This window comes from Bubalus bubalis, chromosome 2, assembly GCF_019923935.1.
Source record: "Bubalus bubalis isolate 160015118507 breed Murrah chromosome 2, NDDB_SH_1, whole genome shotgun sequence".
Classification (NCBI taxonomy): Eukaryota; Metazoa; Chordata; class Mammalia; order Artiodactyla; family Bovidae; genus Bubalus; species Bubalus bubalis.
In genome coordinates this window covers 155,121,393-155,142,466 of record NC_059158.1, presented here as the reverse complement: position 1 = coordinate 155,142,466, position 21,074 = coordinate 155,121,393, and the positions used below count along the sequence as shown (strand labels likewise).

The 21,074-nt window shown below is 41.8% G+C and overlaps 1 protein-coding gene and 1 long non-coding RNA gene across 3 annotated transcripts in view; one reads left to right on the top strand and one right to left on the bottom strand.

Annotated features, from left to right (window-relative positions):
• Positions 1 to 300: 300 nt before the first annotated feature.
• LOC112582922 lies at positions 301 to 19,233 on the bottom strand. Its single transcript, XR_003107242.3, has 3 exons — positions 19,116 to 19,233; positions 2,156 to 2,361; positions 301 to 363 (listed from the first exon to the last, which is right to left on the bottom strand). It is a non-coding gene; the product is annotated as an uncharacterized LOC112582922 (long non-coding RNA).
• Positions 18,624 to 21,074, top strand: part of BARD1 (BRCA1 associated RING domain 1) — a 90,190-nt gene continuing 87,739 nt past the window's right edge. Inside the window, exon 1 of one of the 2 annotated variants that reach the window (XM_006051405.4) lies at positions 18,624 to 18,923. In XM_006051405.4, coding sequence (XP_006051467.4) covers positions 18,781 to 18,923 — 143 coding nt within the window. In that variant the 5' untranslated portion in view covers positions 18,624 to 18,780. The remainder of the gene's footprint in view (positions 18,924 to 21,074) is intronic. The other variant, XM_044937771.2, reaches the window with a different exon arrangement.

Sequence of the window (21,074 nt, the reverse complement as noted above, 5' to 3'; positions counted from 1 at the left end):
CTCTCTAGGTTGGTCATAACTTTTCTTCCAAGGAGTAAGCGTCTTTTACTTTCATGGCTGCAGTCACCATCTGCAGTGATTTTGGAGCCCAAAAAATAAAGTCGGACACTGTTTCCACTGTTTCCCCATCTATTTCCCATGAAATGATGGGACCAGATGCCATGATCTTTGTTTTCTGAATGTTGAGCTTTAAGCCAACTTTTTCAGTCTCCTCTTTCACTTTCATCAAGAGGCTTTTTAGTTCCTCTTCACTTTCTGCCTATCCAAGGGTGTCATCTGCATATCCAAGGTTATTGATATTTCTCCTGGCAATCTTGATTCCAGCTTGTGCTTCTTTCAGCCCAGCGTTTCTCATGATGTACTCTGCATAGAAGTTAAATAAGCAGGGTGACAATATACAGCCTTTACATACTCCTTTTCCTATTTGGAACCAGTCTTAAATTGCTATTTTGTTTGTTTTTATTTTTTTGTTATTTTAATTTAAAAATTTAAAAAATTATCTTTAGATATATTTTTCTTTTAACTATGTTGTAATGATGTTATGTAATTAAAAACTACCAAGGTCTGAGGATATCTCTATTTAAATTATAGGGGGTTATTTTGTCTGTGGTTCTAGTATTAGAACAGAATGAGTGTGATTTTCTGATTCTCCCCCAATGCTTCAACCATTTATTCTGGCACCCTACAATTCAAGAAAGGAAATTTAATTCCTACTTGGAAATGAAATCCAGATGAAAAATTTCAAAGCAAGCCACATTGTCTGTTGATCATAATGGGAGTTGCACAAAATCCTGATAGATTTTCTTTTTTTTAAAGAAGATATTTACTTCAGCAGAAGCCACTGAAGTTTAAAAAATTTGTTTCAATTTTAACAAATGTAGGGTTGGTTGAGTACCTCTTATTTTGAGGTCAGATAAGGAGAAGTATTTGATCTGATCTCCTTGCAGTCCAGGAAGGTTTCAACAGTCTTCTCCAGCACCACAATTTGAAAGCATCAGTTCTTTGATGCTCAGCTTTCTTTATGGTCTTACTCTCATATCTGTACATGACTACTGGAAAAACCATAGCTTTGACTATGGACCTTTGTCAGCAAGGTGGTGCCTTTGCTTTTTAATACGCTGTTTAGGTTTGTCATAGCTTTATAATAATCATTGGTGTGTATAGCTTACATACTGTTTTTACATAAGATATTCTCATTTGATTCTCACAGCAACACTATGAGAAGGTAATTATTATTATTCCTATTATAGCATTAATACAAGGGAAGCAGAGATTATAAAATCCGTGACGGGGGTGGGAGAGAGATTGGTTTTCCAGCACCTAAAAGAGTGATGGCATGTACATGCTCAAGAACCATGTGATGTGTGAGATGTGTTAAATGACTTAACTAAAGTCAGAGTGTTAGCAAATGGCAGGGCAAGGGCTTGATCATGTATCTTTTTTTTATATATATAATTTTTTGGCTGTGCCCCACAACACGTGGAATCTTAGTTTCCTGACTATGGATTGAACCTGCACCCTCTGCTCTGGACCAAGTCTCAAGTACAATGTCCTGTTTTCATTTTGGTTTGTTTTTGTTTCTTAGCCTCTTCATTAGTTGTTATTCCATCTCTCCTATTTTTTTTATCTCCCTACTCCTACCCCAAAAGATGCACATGAATCCTTTTAAAAATATGTATACCTTTGAAGTATATTTCTCCTTTTTGTTATAAGTAGCCTTAACCATTAAAAATAAGCTGGAAAACAAAGGGTCTTTTTCCTTTTCCTGTTCTTTCTGGGTTTTGATAATTACTGCCATCAGAGCACCCACATTCACCTAAAGTAATAAGCCAGAAAGGTGTGAAAATCTTGGACATCATGTCATTGAATGTGAAAATAGAACTCTATTGAGAAGATAATATGATCAGAAAAAAATTTCAGGTAATGTTTTTTACCCACACAGACTCTTGTCTCTTGCCTCTTGCAGAATAAGCACACATTTGGTGGGCTGTTTGGATGGTTTTGAGGGTGAAATGCTAGAAGCCTGAAACATCTTCCAACACCACAGCCTTTGTCCTTCTTGTTCTGTGAGCAAAATGTTTTTCTTTGGGGGCAGAAAGTATCTGATGTTTTTAAAAAAAATAATAAAACAACAAAAAACCCAGAATCTTCTTACCTGGTCAGTTTTATCTCAGTGGTCCTACTGAGATAAAACAAAAGATTGGATTTCCAAGCAGACTTGCTCAAATCTGGGCTCTCACCATTTTGCTAACAATTTCATACTTTCCTCATCATTTCAAGGTCCCAGATTGCCAGCCAGCTCCTATCTGTATTTTTTTTTTGGTGTGGGGGGCTGGGCAGCATATGATGATGTGCTCTGATCTGTAAGCAAAAATATTGTTCAGCTGCTTCACTGGCATAAGAGACATGAAATACCATTATCTCTACCTCAGTGTACATAGAGAGCATCCATAGCATTTTTCAGGGAGCCAGGCCCCATAAATCCACGGAATTCAGATTTGTTTCCATAGTAATCCTATAGCTGGCTTAAAAAGTTCCATTATTAAGGACTTGTTCTTAAAGTTCTCACCATCCAACTCCTGGGACTCTTCATCGGCTGCCTTTTCTTGTTGCAAGCCCTATCCTGTGACAGTCTTGTTGGCTCTTCTTTCTGTCCCTGCCTCTCCCATTCCCTCCTTCCCAGGCCCCAAAGCTAATTTTTTTTCTCCTTGTCCATAGTAGTTTAAACACTGCCTGTTGCTGCTTTAGCTTTTATGAATACCCTTCTTAGCCAAACATCTTATCAAGAATTTTACCAAACCATCTCACAAAAGAAATTCTGATTTGAACCATTAAGAAAATCATTTTTTTTTTAAAACATTCTGATTTTACAGGCTTATAGGTTTTATTTCTCTTTAGACAGGTTACGTTATAACTTTCCAGTTACGACTCTATGTATGACTAGGGAATGGTGTGGGGAGGGGAGTCTAAGGAACACCCACCAAGGAGAAGAGTTTAATCATTTTTAGAGAACTTGTAGGGCACAAATGGGGCTTCTCTGGTGGCTCAGTTGGTAAAGAATCTGCCCGCAATGCAGGAGACCTGGGTTTGATCCCTTGGTTGGGAAGATCCCCTGGAGAAGAGATGGGCTACCCACTTCAGTTCTTGGGCTTCCCGGGTGACTCAGACGGTAAAGAATCTGCCTACAGTGCAGGAGACCTGGGTTTAATCTCTGGGTTGGGAAGATCCCTTGGAAAAGGGCATGGCAACTCACTGCAGTATTCTTGCCTGGAGAATCCCCATGGACAGAGAAGCCTGGTGGGCTACAGACCATGGGGTTGCAAAGAGCCAGACATGATTGAGTGACTAAGCACAGCACAGTAGAGGGCACAAATGATTTAGGAATCTCCAGAGGAAAAACAGAAAAATAAAAACCAAAAACCTTCTCTTAATTAAAGGGAATGTAGAGCAAATTTGGTCCAGAAATAATGTCCTTAGCATCAAAGGGCCAAGCTAATTCTGACTACGGCATAAGATCTGTCACGTTGTCCCCATTCATTCATTTTTGTAAATACCTATTAAGCCCCCAGTGCTGTTCTGTGTGCTGAGGTTATAGAAATGAGCAGACAAAAAAGCCCTCTGCTCTCCTGGAGCATACATTCCATAAGGAAATACAAATATTAAATCAGATAAATAAGTTAAATGAATAGTGTATTAGCTAGTGATACCTGCTAGAAACACACAGAGAAGGTCAAGTAGGTTAGGAGGTGCTTCTCCAAACCAGCCTTCAGAAATGTGTGATGTGAACATAAAAAGCACAGCAAAACCAGAAGAGTCAACTTCATATATTATTTTTGGGAGATACTTCAGGCACGAGGCAACATAATTAGTTCAGAATAGGTACAATATTGAAAGTGAAAGTGACTTGATCTTGTCTGACTCTTTGTGACCCCATGGACTATACAGCTGGTAATTCTCCAAGCCAGAATACTCGAGTGGGCAGCCTTTCCCTTCCCCAGAAGATCTTCCCAACTCAGGGATTGAACGCAGGTCTCCAGCACTGCAGGCAGATTCTTTACCAGCTGAGCCACAAGGAAAGCAAAGAATACTGAAGTGGGTAGCCTATCCCTTCTCCAGGGAAACTTCCCAACCCAGGAACCGACCCCGGGTCTCCTGCACTGCAGGAGGATTCTTTACCAACTGAGCTATCAGGGAAGCTCCCAGGTACAATATTGCCGAAAAGGAAATCTCCCTATTTTAATAAAGCAGTGTTGACCCAGAGAACCTTCCAAAGGTAGCCACTAGAGACAGCTTTAGACTGGAGTTGTGGAACCCAAAGGAGTAAGAATCTCAGGATCTCAGAGCATATGGCAGCAGGAATCACTGTGGGACTCTGAGTCAAAGCCTGGGAAGAGGGAAAAGCTAGATGCCAATACTATAGCCAACACCAGGTCTGTGAATGAATGTGAAATGTAGCCTGAAGACATTCATGGCAGGGGGGTGGGGATGTGTGTAGGGGGTGGAGGGGTGGGGATGAATAGGGAGACACCAGATGGGAAGATGCACTGTTCTGCTGGTAAACGTTGAATAACTGGCTTTCTGAGCATAATTCCCACACATATTGGTTGATATTCATGTTAAATTCATGAATAAGATAAAGTGAAACCTGTTTATCAGTGATGTGAGTGAATTGTTTGCTGACTTAGTTTTGAATACTGGAAAAACAAATCATCAATTTTTTGTGCCAATTCATAATATAAGAATTACAGACATGACATATTAATCTGTAACTAACATAGATTTCCGGAGAAGGCGATGGCACCCCACTCCAGTACTCTTGCCTGGAAAATCCCATGGACGGAGGACCCTGGTAGGCTGCAGTCCATGGGGTCACTAGGAGTTGGACATGACTGCGTGACTTCATTTTTACTTTTCACTTTCATACATTGGAGAAGGAAATGGCAACCCACTCTAGTGTTCTTGCCTGGAGAATCCCAGGGACGAGGGAGCCTGGTGGGCTGCCATCTATGGGGTCGCACAGAGTCGGACACGACTGAAGCGACTTAGCAAGCAAGCAAGCAAGCAAGAAAGCAAGAAGCAGCATAGATTTCAAGCCACCAAGAGGAGGTTACTGATCATGAAATTGGCAAGAAATGTGCAGGCCCACCTTTATGTATTATAGCATGTTCATCATAGAAATTTCTAAAAAATATAATTCACACTAAGAAGATAGATAATTTTTAAAATGTAGTAACACATTTAGGACGCGATGAGTTTTAAATATTTACTACTTTTAAGAAACAATTTATTTAATTCTAAGCTTACATAATATGTTTTTTTGATAATGGCTATGTTTAACAAATAGCTAGTAAAATTCCTACAAATTTAGTGTTGGATCTTTTGAACCTGTATAAACCAGCTACCACACATCACTGATAGATGCCAAAACCATATAAATGTGTATTGTTGTTTTTAATAATGTTAGTTAATTTTTATTCTCATGCTCAAGTTGCCTTGAAAAGGCAAGTTTAAAAAAAAAATTCAATCCTTTAATTTTACTCAATTTGCTTTAATTGAACCAGGGCTTTTATTTGAATATCTAAGCAACCTATTTCCAAATCTCTCTTACAGTGCATAGATGAGCAAATAATAATCTCAGCCAGTATTAGTTCATTCCTGCTTGCTTCCGTCTTAAGAAAGTGGTTTTTCATGGACTCCTCTCCCAAATTCCAGAAATTCTTTATTGCACTCAGCTATGTATTATACATGGGCTTCCTTTGTGGCTCAGCTGCTAAAGAATCCGCCTGCAATGTGGGAAACCTGAGTTCAATCCCTGGGTTGGGATGATCCCCTGGAAAAGGGAAAGGCTACCCACTCTAGTATTCTGGCCTGGAGAATTTCATGGACTGTATAGTCCATCAGGTTGAAAAGAGTCAGACACAACTGAGCAACTTTCACTTTCATACACTATACATAATCACTACTATTTAATATGTAATAGACTGAAGCGATTTAGCAGCAGCAGCAGCAGCAGCTCGAGCCAGCTGAAATTGCTGTTACCTGACTAATTTTGACCTACAAAAACAGTCATTTCATATGCTTCAATCTAATGTTTTTGTTCTAGTCAAACTGGTGCCAATGTTCCCCCATCATGTGTCTCTTTGTTATATGATTTTGCCCATTTGAAATAATCTTCCTCTGCGTTTCTACTACTTCAAACTTTTATCTTCCAAGACTGAACTTCCACTTTCACCTCTCCCATAAAAACATCCACCATCACCCCAGTCTTTTGTAAGCAATTTTAAACACTCTATCCTCTGACATTTTGTGATACTTACAGATGCACTGCATAATGAAACAATTATAACCTGTCTCATATAATTTGTATTGTTTCTTATATTAGTCTTATCTGTAGACAGTAAATTCTCTTGAGGGAAAAGACTATGAATTAAACTTCTTTTATAATTTTATAATGAGAAAGTGTGCTGAAAGTCAGTATGCGCTCTGGTCTTTAATTTGGACTTAAAAATCCTTGGAAGTTAAATTTAATTAAAAGTAGGTTATGCAGGTGCTTAAAACTTGGGTTTTGAAGACAGGCAGACCTGGATCTATTTCCCGCCTCTGCCATTTATAAACTGTGTGTCCTTGGGATGATGACTAAACAATCTGAAGCCTCTTTTCTGTCTACTGAAGAGATAATGACATCTGTACCATTAGGTGATTGTTAAGATTATATGGTAAGTCTGCATTCTATAGACTCTTTTTGGAAATTAAAAACCAATGGATAGAGTTGACCGTTGAATGACAGGGGTTTGAACTGTGCAGGTCCACTTATACATAGAATTCTTTTAGTAAATGTACAGTTGGACCTTCTTATCTGTGGGTTCTGTATCCTCAGATTCAACCAACTGTGGGTCCCAAACTTGGTACGTGGTCCAAGGTTGGTTTATCCTTGGATATGGAACCCGCACACGCAGAGGGCTTACATGACACTTGAGCAACCTCAGATTTTGGTATGCATGGCGGTTCCTGGAACCAATCTTCCCCTCCCTACCCTATGACTCCTGCCCCATATTGAGGAATGACTGTATATTTTTCTCAATGATTTGAATAATTCTTGTAAAGATTATCATTGTGTATGTCTGGCTTAACAGTGAAAAGTGTTGGTATAGTTATTTTTAAGATAAGCTTTTATCATTTGAGGCAACTTCCCTATCTCCCAATTAACATCTAAAAACTGCATGTGTGTTCTCAGTCACTTAGTCGTATCCGACTCTTTGCCACCAAATGGACTGTAACCCGCCAGGCTCCTCTGTCCATGGAATTTCCCAGGCAAGAGTACTGAAGTGGGTTGCCATTTCCTTCTCCAGGGGATCTTCCTGACCCAGGAATTGAACCTGTGTCTCTTGAGTCTCCTGCTTTGGGAGGTGGATTCTTTACCACAAGTGCCACATATATACATACACACACACACACACACACACACAGAAAGAGAGAGGCTGAGGGAACGTATATTTTTAAAAGTTGAAACATACTGGATTCCGATCTGAGCTTCGAAGAGGATATTGTCATTCTTATTACTTAAGAATAAATTTCTTATCACTTTATTATTCTTGAACTTAGAGTTTTGTACAGTAATAAGTGATAGTATTAAGAGTTTACAATGTATCAATCAAGGACTTTTCTAAGGGTATTAGTTTACTTTATCCATACAATAGCAATGAAGTATTTTCTATTATCCCTGCTTCACAGATGAAGAAATATATAAACTATCTTTGAAATAGTGAGAAAAGCAACTAAGTGAAGGCATATGCAAAATATTGAATGATTTGATAAACTTTCTCTCACAGAGTGAGTTTACATAGTAACTAAATTTTAATTCAATGTTCTAAACTCTAAAATCTATTTCTGAAGGGCTATTAAGGGTTAGCAAAATGAATTCAATATGAACAAACCATAATTTTCAAAACAGTATATGTGAATGGAAAAAAAGATGAAATGCACTTTGTAATTTCAGGGACAGTGGTATACAGTCATTCACTCATTTATTTCACTATTTATTGAACATATACTGTGTCTAAGGTATACTTAAATATACTGATTACCTCTCACTTGGCCTTGGAAATAAATTTAAATTATTGTATGAATTTTGATTAAATTGATAACAAAATTTTGAAACACAATGATCCAAACTAGGGCCAATTCTTATTTTGTAAACGAACACTTTATGCGCAAACTAACAGCTGCTGGAATTCAAGAGAATTTAAAACAAGCTGTTTGTAAATTTTACTGACAGCTGTTTTTGGTGACTTTTGTCAACAGAATTTTCCTGCTTTGCATCACAACATTCTTTTATTATGGTGTCCCCTCAAAGAATAACTTGCTTGCTTTAATCACGTTTACAGAGATTTATGACTTGATGCTTATTCATTGGTAAAGCTTCTCGACACAAAATGTCAGTGAGCCTGTTATAAATCGCGTCTGGCATTCCTATTCTATCTTTTATTTGGCTGGGAGTATTTCCACCTGAAAGTGATAAATTCCTGCTATAACCGCTTTATGTGCTTCAATAATTACGCTGTACAGAAAAAGGAGGTTTCTACTGAGGCATCTCCTTAAAAACAGCAAGCAATAAAAGGCAGTGGAATGGGCTGAACTCTGAAGTCTGTTGAACAAAAAACAATGACCAGTGAAATATCTGTGTCAGACCGAATTTGATAAATGATCAGGAAATACAGAAGACACAAAAACCTTTAAATTCTCTGCTGAAGGGACTTATTAATATACCCATGCCCTTAGACTAGTTACTTCTGATTCAGTGACAGAAATTTGGTAGGTGCCCACAAGAATGGGGTTAACATCCTATCAGAAACCATTTCAAACTATTTACAAGCTTCTAGAGATTTAGATAGTTTTTCAGTAAATGCCAAGGTCTACGTGACCTTGAGACTGTGTCTATACATGCAACACAAAGAGGCTGCAGCCACTATCTTGATCAATACAGGTATGCACAACCCTACCAATCAAGAGGGGATCCACCTTCATCATATGGTTCAGCAGGGTGTGGGTACTGATTAGTTTTGGCCATACTGTTTGGTTTGCTTCATAATACTGCTTATAGTACATAGAACAAAATAACTGTTTTTTTTTTTTTTTTTTTTTGCTGCACTGCACAGCATATGTGATCTTAGTTCCCTGACCAGGGATCAAACTTGTACCCATTGCATTGGAAGCACAGAGTCTTAACCACTACACTGCCAGGAAAGTCCCCCAAATTACTGTTTTTAACTGCTGAGGTGTTCTTGCTCTTAAAGGAGGAACAAAATATTGTAAATAAAAGATCTCCAAGTTAACTGAACAAAAACTATAAGGATTTTATTATCAAGTCCTAACACCATGCCAAGGATGATGTTAGGAATTCAGTAGATACTGCATCTGCGAAGATACTAAGAGAGATTATGGGCGTTAAATAGAATTCAAGCTTCTTTTCAGAGTTACGACATCATATTTGCAAAGGAATTGCTACAGCTAGTATCTCTGTTCCATAGGCACAGAATTGAGTGGCTCCTTCTCGTTCAGAAGAGGTACTCTTTCATAAGAGAATTTTAAAGCAAGCATAACTGGCTTAGTGTAAATCAACAATGCTAAAACCGGTTCTAAAAATGGGAAAATGTGTTGTGCACTTTCTGTGACATAAGCTTTAATATATACATTAAGGTTTAGGATAGCCCATTGTGAAGAGATTTGCACTGGTTGTGCTGCCGTCTTGGTTTAGAAGAGTCTCAAAGTTTGTCATTCCTTTCTCACAACAACCCTACGAATGTGAGGTTGATATACATTAATCTGAGGTCTGCAAAAGATTAAACTAAGTTCCAGGACAGGTTAAACAATGAGCCCATGGACACAATTCCAGGAAATGACAGGGCTTGGTTTTTAACTCAGTTCTGATTGACTCCAGAGCTCCAAGGCACTTAATCATTATGCCACACTGGTTTCCAGAAAAAATGGCACAGAACTTATGACTTTAACTTAGGTTAATTGCATTTTCACCTCATAGGAAGGCTGGCTCAGTTATAGGTAGAGAGCAGATACCACCCTCCTAGATGCGGGGGAGGTTTGTTCTACTCCATCAATTACCACATTCGATTGTTCTTTATGAATTGTTTTCAAACTGCATTTTCTGGGGAGAGCTTGAGGTTTCATGCTGCTACTGCTAAGTCGCTTCAGTCGTGTCCGACTCTGTGCGACCCCATAGACGGCAGCCCACTAGGCTCCTCTGTCCCTGGGATTCTCCAGGCAAGAATACTGGAGTGGGTTGCCATTTCCTTCTCCAATGTATGAAAGTGAAAAGTCAAAGTGAAATCACTCAGTCGTGCCCGACTCTTAGCGACCCCATGGACTGCAGCCCACCAGGCTCCTCCATCCATGGGATTTTCCAGGCAAGAGTACTGGAGTGGGTTGCCGTTGCCTTCTCCATGGAGGACATTATGATAGGTGAAATAAGTCAGACAGAGAAAGATAAATATTGTATAATATCACTTACATGTGGAATCTAAAAAATACAATAGACTAGTGAACATAACAAAAGAGCAAACTCACAGATATAGAGAACAAAACTGGCAGTGGAGAGTGGGAAGGGGGAATATAGGGGTAAGAAGTAGGAGGCACAAACTATTGGGTGTAAGACAGGCTCAAACTCTTAGATGTTGTACAACATAGGTAATAGATCCAATAATTTTTCAATAACTGTAAATGGAAAGTAACCTTGAAAAACTGTATCAAAATTAAAAAAAAAATAGTTTTTAAGTGTTTGCTTCTCTAAGGAAACTCAGACAAGGAGAATTGACCACAGGAGAGAGAATCAGAGCTTGAGGTTGACCTTGCTCCAGCAGCATTGATCCAGACTGGCAGTTTGTGTCCTGAACTACAGCAGAGGTTTGGTTGGTAGGAGGTTTGGAATCTGAATCCAACTAAGCCCCAAAGTTCTTACCAATACGACTCTGGAGCAGAGCTGGGCCCCTGGATGGACTCGTTGGTGGCCAGGTCATTGAAAACAAAATTAATATCCGTCAAGGAGAAAGCACTCAAAAGAACTGAGGTGGTGAGTTCACTGCATGACATCATAATTAAAAGCCAGAGAAGAACTAGTGTACACGCTAAATTTGTGGGATAACTTACATTCCATGGGCTGAGAGTCTGGGTATTATGCTTCTCCCATTTTGCTTGTTATATATGTTCATCCAAATGAATATGAGGAATTTAGTACTTGTAAAATACTTCAAACACACACAAAAAAGTTAGCATTTAGACTGTTTTCAACAAATAGTTATACTGAGCCTGAATATTGGCAAAGAGGTCCAGGCACAAGATGCCTTTGGAATAAGTAAAAGTGTCTCAGTCATGTCTGATACTTTGTGACCCCATGGACTCTACAGTTCATGGAATTCCCCAGGCCAGAATACTGGAGTGGGTAGCCTTTCCCTTCTCCAGGAGATCTTCCAACCCAAGGGTTGTACCCAGGTCTCCCACATTGCAGGCAGATTCTTTACCAGGTGAGCCACAAGGGAAGCCCATTTGGAGTAAAGTAGAATTCATGCTTGTGCTCAGTCTCACTCTTTGAGGCTTCTCTGTCCATGGGATTCTCCAGGCAAGAATACTGAAGTGGGTTGCCATTTCTTACTCCAGGGGATCTTCCCAACCTAGGGATGAAACCTATGTCTCTTGTGTCTCCTATGTTGGCAGGCAGGTTCTTTACCACTGTGCCACTTGGGAAGCCCAAAGTAGAATTATAGATGGTAATCACAGTGAGGAGGGGCTGGGCATGGAGAGAGCAGAATGGGTAAGTAGGCTAGAGCAAGCCAATTTGTATCATTCAGATTACCTCCCGGTACCAGAGTGTTACACTGGGGTAGGATGAATAATTTTGGAAGAGTCTGAGGTTCTGGGGAATAATGCTTAATTGGAAGAAGAGAACGAAAGACTAGGAGTGAAATGAAGCAGCAAACCTAAACTCAAGAATTCAGGAGGTCCTTGCAGGGAAACAGAAAGGGACATAAGATACTATTTTGTTGTTCAGTTACTAAGTTGTGTCTGACTCTTTGTGATTCCATGCACTGCAGCATGCTAGGCTTCCCTGTCCTTCACATCTCCTGGAGTTTGCTCAAACTCGGGTCCATTGAGTTGGTGATGCTCTCCAACCATCTCATCCTCTGTCATCCCCTTCTCCTTCTGCCCTCAATCTTTCCCAGCATCAGGGTCTTTTGTAATGAGTTGCCTCTTCGCATCAGGTGACCAAAGTATTAGAGTTTCAGCTTCAGCATCAGTCCTTCCAGTGAATATTCAGGGTTGATTTCCTTTTGGATTGACTGGTTTGATCTCCTTGCAGTCCAAGGGACTCCTTGTCTTTTCCAGCACCACAACGCAAAAACTTCAATTATTTGCCACTCAGACTTCTTTATGGTCCAACTCTCACATCTGTGCATGACTACTGGAAAAACCATAGCTTTGACTATACAGCCCTTTGTCAGCAAAGTGATGTCTCTGCTCTTTAATATGCCATCTGCTGCTGCTGCTGCTGCTGCTGCTAAGTTGCTTCAGTCGTGTCCAACTCTGTGCGACCCCATGGACTGCAGCCTACCAGGCTCCTCTGTCCATGGGATTTTCCAGGCAAGAGTACTGGAGTGGGGTGCCATTGCCTTCTCCGTTAATATGCCATCTAGGTTTTCATTTCAGAGAAGGCAATGGCACCCTACTCCAGTACTCTTGCCTGGAGAATCCCATGGACAGAGGAGCCTGATAGGCTGTAGTCCATGGGGAAGCTAAGAGTCGGACACGACTGAGCGACTTAACTTTCACTTTTCACTTTCATGCATTGGAGAAGGAAATGGCAACCCACTCCAGTGTTCTTGCCTGGAGAATCCCAGGGACAGGGGAGCCTGGTGGGCTGCTGTCTATGGGGTCGCGCAGAGTCGGACATGACTGAATCAACTTAGCAGCAGCAGCAGCAGGTTTTCATTTAGGTTTGTCATAGCTTTTCTTCCAAGTAAGCATCTTTTAATTTCATGGCTGCAGTCACAGTCTGTAGTGATTTTGGAGCCCAAGAAAATAAAATCTGTCACTGTTTCCTTTATTTCCCTGTCTATTTGCCATGAAGTGATGTGAAGATACCATTTCGTTCTTTTAAAGCAGAGAAGGGATATTGTTAATGCCCTAAGCTAAGACTCCCCTGGAATCCTATAAGTGGACTAGATTTCCCAGGGGAGGTTTTCTTTGGGAGCAGAATTTCACACATTGTTCGTGGACCTCATCCTGAAAGGTTGCTCATCTTTTTACCTGCACGTCCAGTGGATGTGTGAGAAAGAACTGGCTCTTGAAATTCAGGATCCAGGGCTGGGAGGAAGAGTTGGTTTAAAGACACATATCCCATCTCAACTAAAAGCTAAGCATCAGCCAGCTGAACTGCAGCACTGCGGGGCTGGGAGTAAGGGAATGGAAGGGGAAGTGGCTGATGGAAGAATAACTTTGCCTATTCTCTTGACCAGTTAACTGTAGCCACCTCAAAACAGCTGCCAAGAATTTTGTGAGGTTAGGGGGTGGGAGTTATTGGAGCAGTGGTGGTGGTTTAGTCACTAAGTTGTGTCCAAATCTTGTGACCACATGGACTGTAGCCCTCCAGACTCCTCTGTCTATGGGATTTCCCAAGCAAAAATACTGGAGTAGGTTGTCTTTTCCTTCTCCTGGGGATCTTCCTGACTCAGACACTGAACCTGGGCCTCTTACATTGCAGGCAATCTCCTGCATTCCTGGAAGATTCTTTACTGACTGAGCCGCTGGGGAAGACCTATGGAGCAGTGGTAGAGGGAAGGAAAAAGGAAACAAATAGGAGAAAGAGCTCATTGCACCTGCATCATAATTCACTTAATAGCACTATGAATAGACCAGTAACAATTATTTGGTTCTCAAATCATTTGACCAAAATGTGAAATTTTCATTTATGCTGATCACAAAGTAAAGTGTGCCCTGATAAAAAATAAAAGGCATCTGATAAAAGTATTCAATGTATTTTAGGATAAGTAAAGCATTCACAGTACCAGTCATCTTCACATTGGTTTTGAGTACTTATGATGTAGGTGATTTTACATTTATCTCATTTAATAATCTGACAAATCTACAGGATAAATCTCTATATTGTGAATAAGGAAACAAATTCTCAGAGAACTTAAGACTTGGTTTAAATCACACAATTATTCAATAGAGGAAGTGGGATTAGAAGTAGGACTGTCTGAGATGAATGGAAAAAGACGGGCTGATACATATCTACAATGGAATACCATTCAGCCATAAAAAAGAAAGCAATAACGCCATTAGCAGCAACATGGAAGGATCTAGAGATTATCAACTAAGTGAAGTCAGAAAGAGAAAGACAAATATTATATGATAACACTTTGTGTAATCTAAAGTACAAAATAAATGAAACAGAAACAGACATTAAGAACAGACTTGTGGATACCAAGGGGGAGGGGGTTTGGGGGGAGGGACTGAGACTTTGGGGTTAGCAGATGCAGATGCAAAGTATTACATATAGAATGAATAAACAATAAGGTCCTACTTTATGGCACAGGGCATTATATTCAGTATCCTGTGATAAACCATAATGGAAAAGAAAATAAAAAAGAATATATATATATATATATATATATATAAAAAGTGTGGAAAGTGTCAGTCTCTTTCCAACTGTGCTCCACAGTGTGTCTGACTCTTTTCCACCTCATGGACTGGAGCTGCCAATTCCAGAGTTCCTCTGTCCATGGAATTCTCCAGGCAAGAATACTGGAGTAGATAGCCATTCCCTTCTCCAGGGGATGTTCCTGACCCAGGGTTCAAACCTGGGTCTCCTGAATGACAGGCAGATCCTTTACCTTCTGAGTCACCAGGGAAGCCACAGAAGAAATTAATACAACATTGTAAATCAACTATACTTCATTAAAATTTTAAAAATTATAATTAAAAAAAAAAGACTGGCTCCTGAAATTGCCAACTAATTCTCTAAGTTCATTTAACATTTTAAGTTTGCTAAACAATAAACTGTGGAAAATTCTGAAAGAGATGGGAATACCAAACCACCTGACCTGCCTCTTGAGAAACCTGTATGCAGGTCAGGAAGCAACAGTTAGAACCGAACATGGAACAACATACTGGTTCCAAATAGGAAAAGGAGTATGTCGAGGCTGTATATTGTCACCCTGCTTATTTAACTTATATGCAGAGTACATCATGAGAAATGCTGGGCTGGAGGAAGCACAAGCTGGAATCCAGATTGCTGGGAGAAATCTCAATAACCTCAGATATGCAGATGACACCACCCTTATGGCAGAAAGTGAAGAAGAACTAAAGAGCCTCTTGATGAAAGTGAAAGCTGCTGCTGCTGCTATGTCGCTTCAGTCGTGTCCGACTCTGTGAGACCCCATAGACGGCAGCCCACCAGGCTCCCCCGTCCCTGGGATTCTACAGGCAAGAACACTGGAGTGGGTTGCCATTTCCTTCTCCAATGCATGAAAGTGAAAAGTGAAAGTGAAGTTGCTCAGTCGTGTCCCACTCTTTGCGACCCCATGGACTGCAGCCCACCAGGCTCCTCCGTCCATGGGATTTTCCAGGCAAGAGTACTGGAGTGGGGTGCCATTGCCTTCTCCGGAAAGTGAAAGAGGAGAGTGAAAAAGTTAGCTTAAAGCTCAACATTCAGAAAACTAAGATCATGGCATCTGATCCCATCACTTCACGGCAGATAGATGGGGAAACAGTGGAAAGAGTGGCTGACTTTATTTTTGCTGCTGCTGCTGCTGCTAAGTCGCTTCAGTCGTGTCCGACCCTGTGGGACCCCATAGATGGCAGCCCACCAGGCTTCCCCGTCTCTGGGATTCTCCAGGCAAGAATAATGGAGTGGGTTGCCATTTCCTTCTCCAATTCATGAAAGTAAAAAGTGAAAGTGAAGTCGCTCAGTCATGTCTGACTCTTAGCGACTTTATTTTTGGGGGCTCCAAAATCACTGCAGATGGTGATTGCAGCCATGAAATTAAAAGATGCTTGCTCCTTGGAAGGAAAGTTATGACCAACCTAGACAGATTATTAAAAAGCAGAGACATTACTTTGCCAACAAAGGTCCGTCTAGTCAAGGCTATGGTTTTTACAGTGGTCATGTATGGATGTGATAGTTGGATTGTGAAGAAAGCTGAGCGCCGAAGAATTAATGCTTTTGAAGTATGGTGTTGGAGAAGACTCTTGAGAGTCCCTTGGACTGCAAGGAGATCCAACTAGTTCATCCTAAAGGAGATCCGTCCTGGGCGTTCATTGGAGGGACTGATGTTGAAGCTGAAACTCCAATACTTTGGTCACCTGATGTGGAGAGCTGACTCATTTGAAAAGACCCTGATGCTGGGAAAGATTGAGGGCTGAAGAAGGGGACGACAGAGGATGAGATGGTTGGATGCCATCACCGACTGGATGGAAATGGGTTTGGGTGGACTCTGGGAGTTGGAGTTGGACAGGGAGGCCTGGCGTGCTGCGGTTCATGGGGTTGTAAAGAGTCGGACATGACTGAGCGACTGAACTGAACTGAAAGCTTGTTTTGTCTGCAAATTGTAAACAATGGCTTAACAGGGTTAAAAATCAAGGATTAACTTCTTGGCTACCCCTGAACTTAAATATATTAATAAATGCATGCTCAATTGCTCACTTGTGCCTGACTGTGCAACCCCATGGACTGCAGCCCACCAGGCTCCTCTCCCCATGGGATTATTCTAGCAAGAATACTGGAATGGGTTGCCATATCTTCCTCCAGGGTATGTTAATAAATGTTTTAGGCCACAATGGAAAAAATTATTATAAGAAAGAATATATGCTATGCTAATGCTAAGTCACTTCAGTCATGTCCGACTCTGTGTGACCCCATAGACGGCAGCCCACCAGGCTCCCCCGTCCCTGGGATTCTCCAGGCAAGAACACTGGAGTGGGTTGCCATTTCCTTCTCCAATGCATGAAAGTGAAGAGTGAAAGTGAAGTTGCTCAGTCGTGTCCGACTCTTAGCGACCCCATGGACTCCAGCCTACCAGGCTCCTCTGCCCATGGGATTTTCCAGACAAGAGTATTGGAGTGGGGTGCCATAAAATTTTTGAAATTTATAACATATATATAAATGTAAATATATGCTTATATATAAACAGAAACATATGAATAATATATATTTACATATAATTTATATGGTTTTCCTGGTGGCTCAGACGGTAAAGAATCCACCTTCAATGTGGGAGACCTGGGTCCGATCCCTGGGTTGGGAAGATCCCCTGGGGGAGGGCCTGGCTACCCACTCCAGTATTCTTGCCTGGAGAATCCTATGGACAGAGGAGCCTGGTGGGCTACAATCCATGGGGATGCAAAGAGTCAGACAGGACTGAGTGACTAAGCACATAATTTATATATATACAAATGTGTGTATATTTATATATATAATATGTGCTTAGTTTCTCATGCTATCATAGGTCAGTTGAAATCTTTAGTTTTCTCCTTCTACTTCTACTAACCATGGGTTTATTTGGAAATGTTTTAGACAGTTGCAGTGCAGTTTAAAGATTGAAGGGGACTTGGGGGGACACCGGGGAATCAGCTAGAAGGTGATGGGGAAAATCTAGGCTAAAATGATACAACTGGACCTGTTGTGAAGATAGAAATGGGAAAATTTGCGAGTAAGTTAGGGGGGAAAAATGCAAAGATTTGGCAGTGGAGTGGATGGGGGCGGGGTGAAGGGGTGAGTAGTAGTTAGTGTCTGTGTATATCTAAGTGAAGTTGCTTAGTCATGTGCGACTCTGCAATCCCATGGACTGTAACCTAACAGGCTCCTCTGTCCGTGGAATTTTCCAGGCAAGAGTACTGGAGTGGGTAGCTATTTCCTTCTCCAGGGGATCTTCCCGACCCGGAATTCGAACCCAGGTCTCTCGCATTGCAGGTGGACGCTTTACCCTCTGAGCCACCGCTAAGCCCGTCTGTATATATGGCGATCACAGAAAAGCCTGGGGTGGGGGTGGAAGAGGAAGTAGGGAAAGAAAAGAAAGATACTTTCTTAGCAATCAAGAGTGGTATCTTCAGTGTCACAGCAAAGCTTTTCCAAACAAAGCAACTGTCGAAATAGCACTCCTTATAGGGCTTCTCTGGTGGCTCAGACGGTAAAGAATTCGCCTGCCAATGAGGAGACCCAGGTTCCATCCCTGGGTCCGGAAGATCCCCTTGAGGAGGGCATGGCAACCCACTCCAGTTATCTTGCCTGGGAAATCCCATGGACAGAGGAGCCTGGCGGGCTACAGTCCACGGGGGTTGCAAAGAGTTAGACACGACTGAGCAAGTAACATAGATAATACTTAAAACTTCTCGGCTTGTGACTTTCCATTGATTAAATTCAGTGAAAGTTCCTTAGAACCGTCTCAGCTTTTTTTTGCATTTATACCTCCAGATAGCCTGTGGCCCCGCCCCCTTTTCCACCAACACAAGGGTCCTGCGGCGGCCGCTCCTCCTGCTTAGGCCCCGCCCCACCAGCTAGCGTGCCCCGGCTTTTGGCGCGTTTCGGCCTTGCTCCGCCCACCCCGTGCACCCCGCCCACCCGCGCGCCCCGCCCTCTAGGCGTCCCGCTGGCCCAGACCTAGGAACTACTTGGGTTTGGGTCGAGGAGTCGGGTCTCCGGTCTCCGGTGTCTCGGAGGCTGCCCGACTTCTCTCAGCCTCCCGCCTTCGGAGGAGCCTACACCGCGAGGGCGGGGCGATGCAGGGGAACCGGCAGCCGAGGGTCCGCTCCGGGAACCAGCCTCATCCCGCGCCCGCCATGAAGCCGGCCGGTCGCGGGGCCTGGGCCCACAGCCGCGCTGCGCTTGACCGGCTGGAGAAGCTGCTGCGCTGCTCACGCTGGTAAAGACCGACTCTCGAGGGGGCTTGCCGGGAGGGCCACGGCGCGGCCAGGGGTCTCTTCAAGCCTCCGATTTCCTCCTCATTCCCGCTCCCCTTCCCGCCCCCTATTTGGGCTGGCGGGTATGTTAATACCTGCCCAGGGATCTGGCCTGCTGCAGTCTAGGGGGTCGCAAAGAGTTCCACGCGACTTACGACTGAACAGCAACAGGGATCCGGTGTTCGTTCTCCCCAGTCTGGCCCCATTCAATCCTTTCCGGGCGACTTTCTGCCTTTCAGTTGCACCAAACACCATCTAAGATGGTAGTTTTTGAACTTTAGCGGGCAAAAGAGTCTAGAGGTGTGGCTAAAGAGGAGGATCCCAGTTCCCGCCTCCAGAGTTTGAATCGGTAGGGCTGAGGCATCTGCACTGTTCACCTTGCCCCTGGTTCTTGTGTCCAGGGTAATTTCAGAATCTTAGTCCCAGGGCTGTAATGTTTGAAGAGGCCCGCTAAATATAAAGCAGCAGTCACTTTGCTGAACTGACTCCTTTGATCAGTTCTCCGTCGCAGCCTTATTTGGAGAGGGGGAGTTTTGGGTACCCTTGTTGGCGATTGACTGGAAGATGCCAGTGTAATGGACACTGCCAATTGCTTATTCAATTCCACATTTCCTTGGTTTGATCAAAGACTGTGTGGCTTGGGATTCCAGCTTCTAGAGATGCTGTGTGTTATTAACTTTTGCTTGTTTTCCTTCATACTGTTAGACACCATGGGAATCCTTTCATTTCAAGGTTTTCATTCCATCATTTTTATGACTGGTACTCCTTGCTTCTCCTTTTCCTGTAGCTTCTCCTAATATAGAGGTCAAGAAGGTTTATAAAACCATAAAAGGGTTTATCTCACTTTTCCTGCTCAAAAATCATTTATTGAGCCCCTGCAGCGTGCACAGCTCAGCATTTCTGCGTCACTATCACTCTGGTAGCTTTTCTCTCTGCTTGTGACTGTTCTATCATATTTCTTTTTTGGACTTTGTTTTCTCACTGTGATTTCCAACTTGCAGAACTTAGTTGTACAGAAAGCATAAGTAATATAGCAACTTTTTCAAACTGAAAGGACTTAACTGTCAGAGTTTTGTACTTAACATTTTGTTTTACGAAAACTTTAAAACGTGATGAAATGACATCGTGACACTCTAGAAAAGTGGCATGTTGTATATGAAGACATTCTGATTGTGTGTATTTTCCCATAGCTCACAGGTCATCCATCTGAGAATAAAAAATTTCAAACAAACCGGCTCTGCTGGCTGTTAAAACAGAAGCAACTGTAGTCACACCTTTAAAAGTCAATGAAAGTTAGACGTTCAGATGGTACATTTCAGTATGGAAGGCGCGAGGGTAGCAGCATGTTGCTTCACTAGACAGTTCAACTGTTGGGGTGGCCATTGTGGTGATTATCATTGAACAAGTGACAGTAGTTTTTTTTTTTTTTTTGGCTACATTTGGTCTTAGTTGCTTCATGTGGGACCTTTTTCTTTTTTCGTTTTGTTATGTGGGAGCTCTTTCCTTGGTGGCACATGGGGTCAGTGGTTGAGTCACTTGTGGGCTTAGCTGCTGCAAAACTTGTGGGATCTTAGCTACCCAACCAGGGATGGAACCACATTCCCTGCATTGCAAGGCAGATTCTTAACCACTGGACATCAGGGAAGTCCTACAACAAGTGTCTTATAAAAATACAAAAATACAGTCTGCTTGCTGAATGGTTTGGGAGGAAGGTGGAAAAAAGAGGTAATCTATAGGAATAATCTATTGGTTGTCCTGAAATCTGATAAAGCCAGTTTTAGTTTTGTCCCCACCAGTATTTTTCCAGTTTTACTAAAGTGAGCAAACAATAAGAGCCAAAAAAGACTGAAAGTAGACATCAGTAACTAGGTCCAGACTTTTAATACAACTCATCCTGCATGGTTAATAATATTTAACTCCAGTGATTGAAAACACAAAATTAATATGTGAACGACTGATGGATTAACTAAATCTTAGCTATTCCTTTTGTGCTTATTTTAACATAGGGCTCTGCAAACTCTCTAAGGGTCATATGGTATATATTTAAGGCTTTGCTGGCCACACACTGTTCTTTTGTTTTTTACAACCCTTAAAAACATAAATTCTTAGCTCAA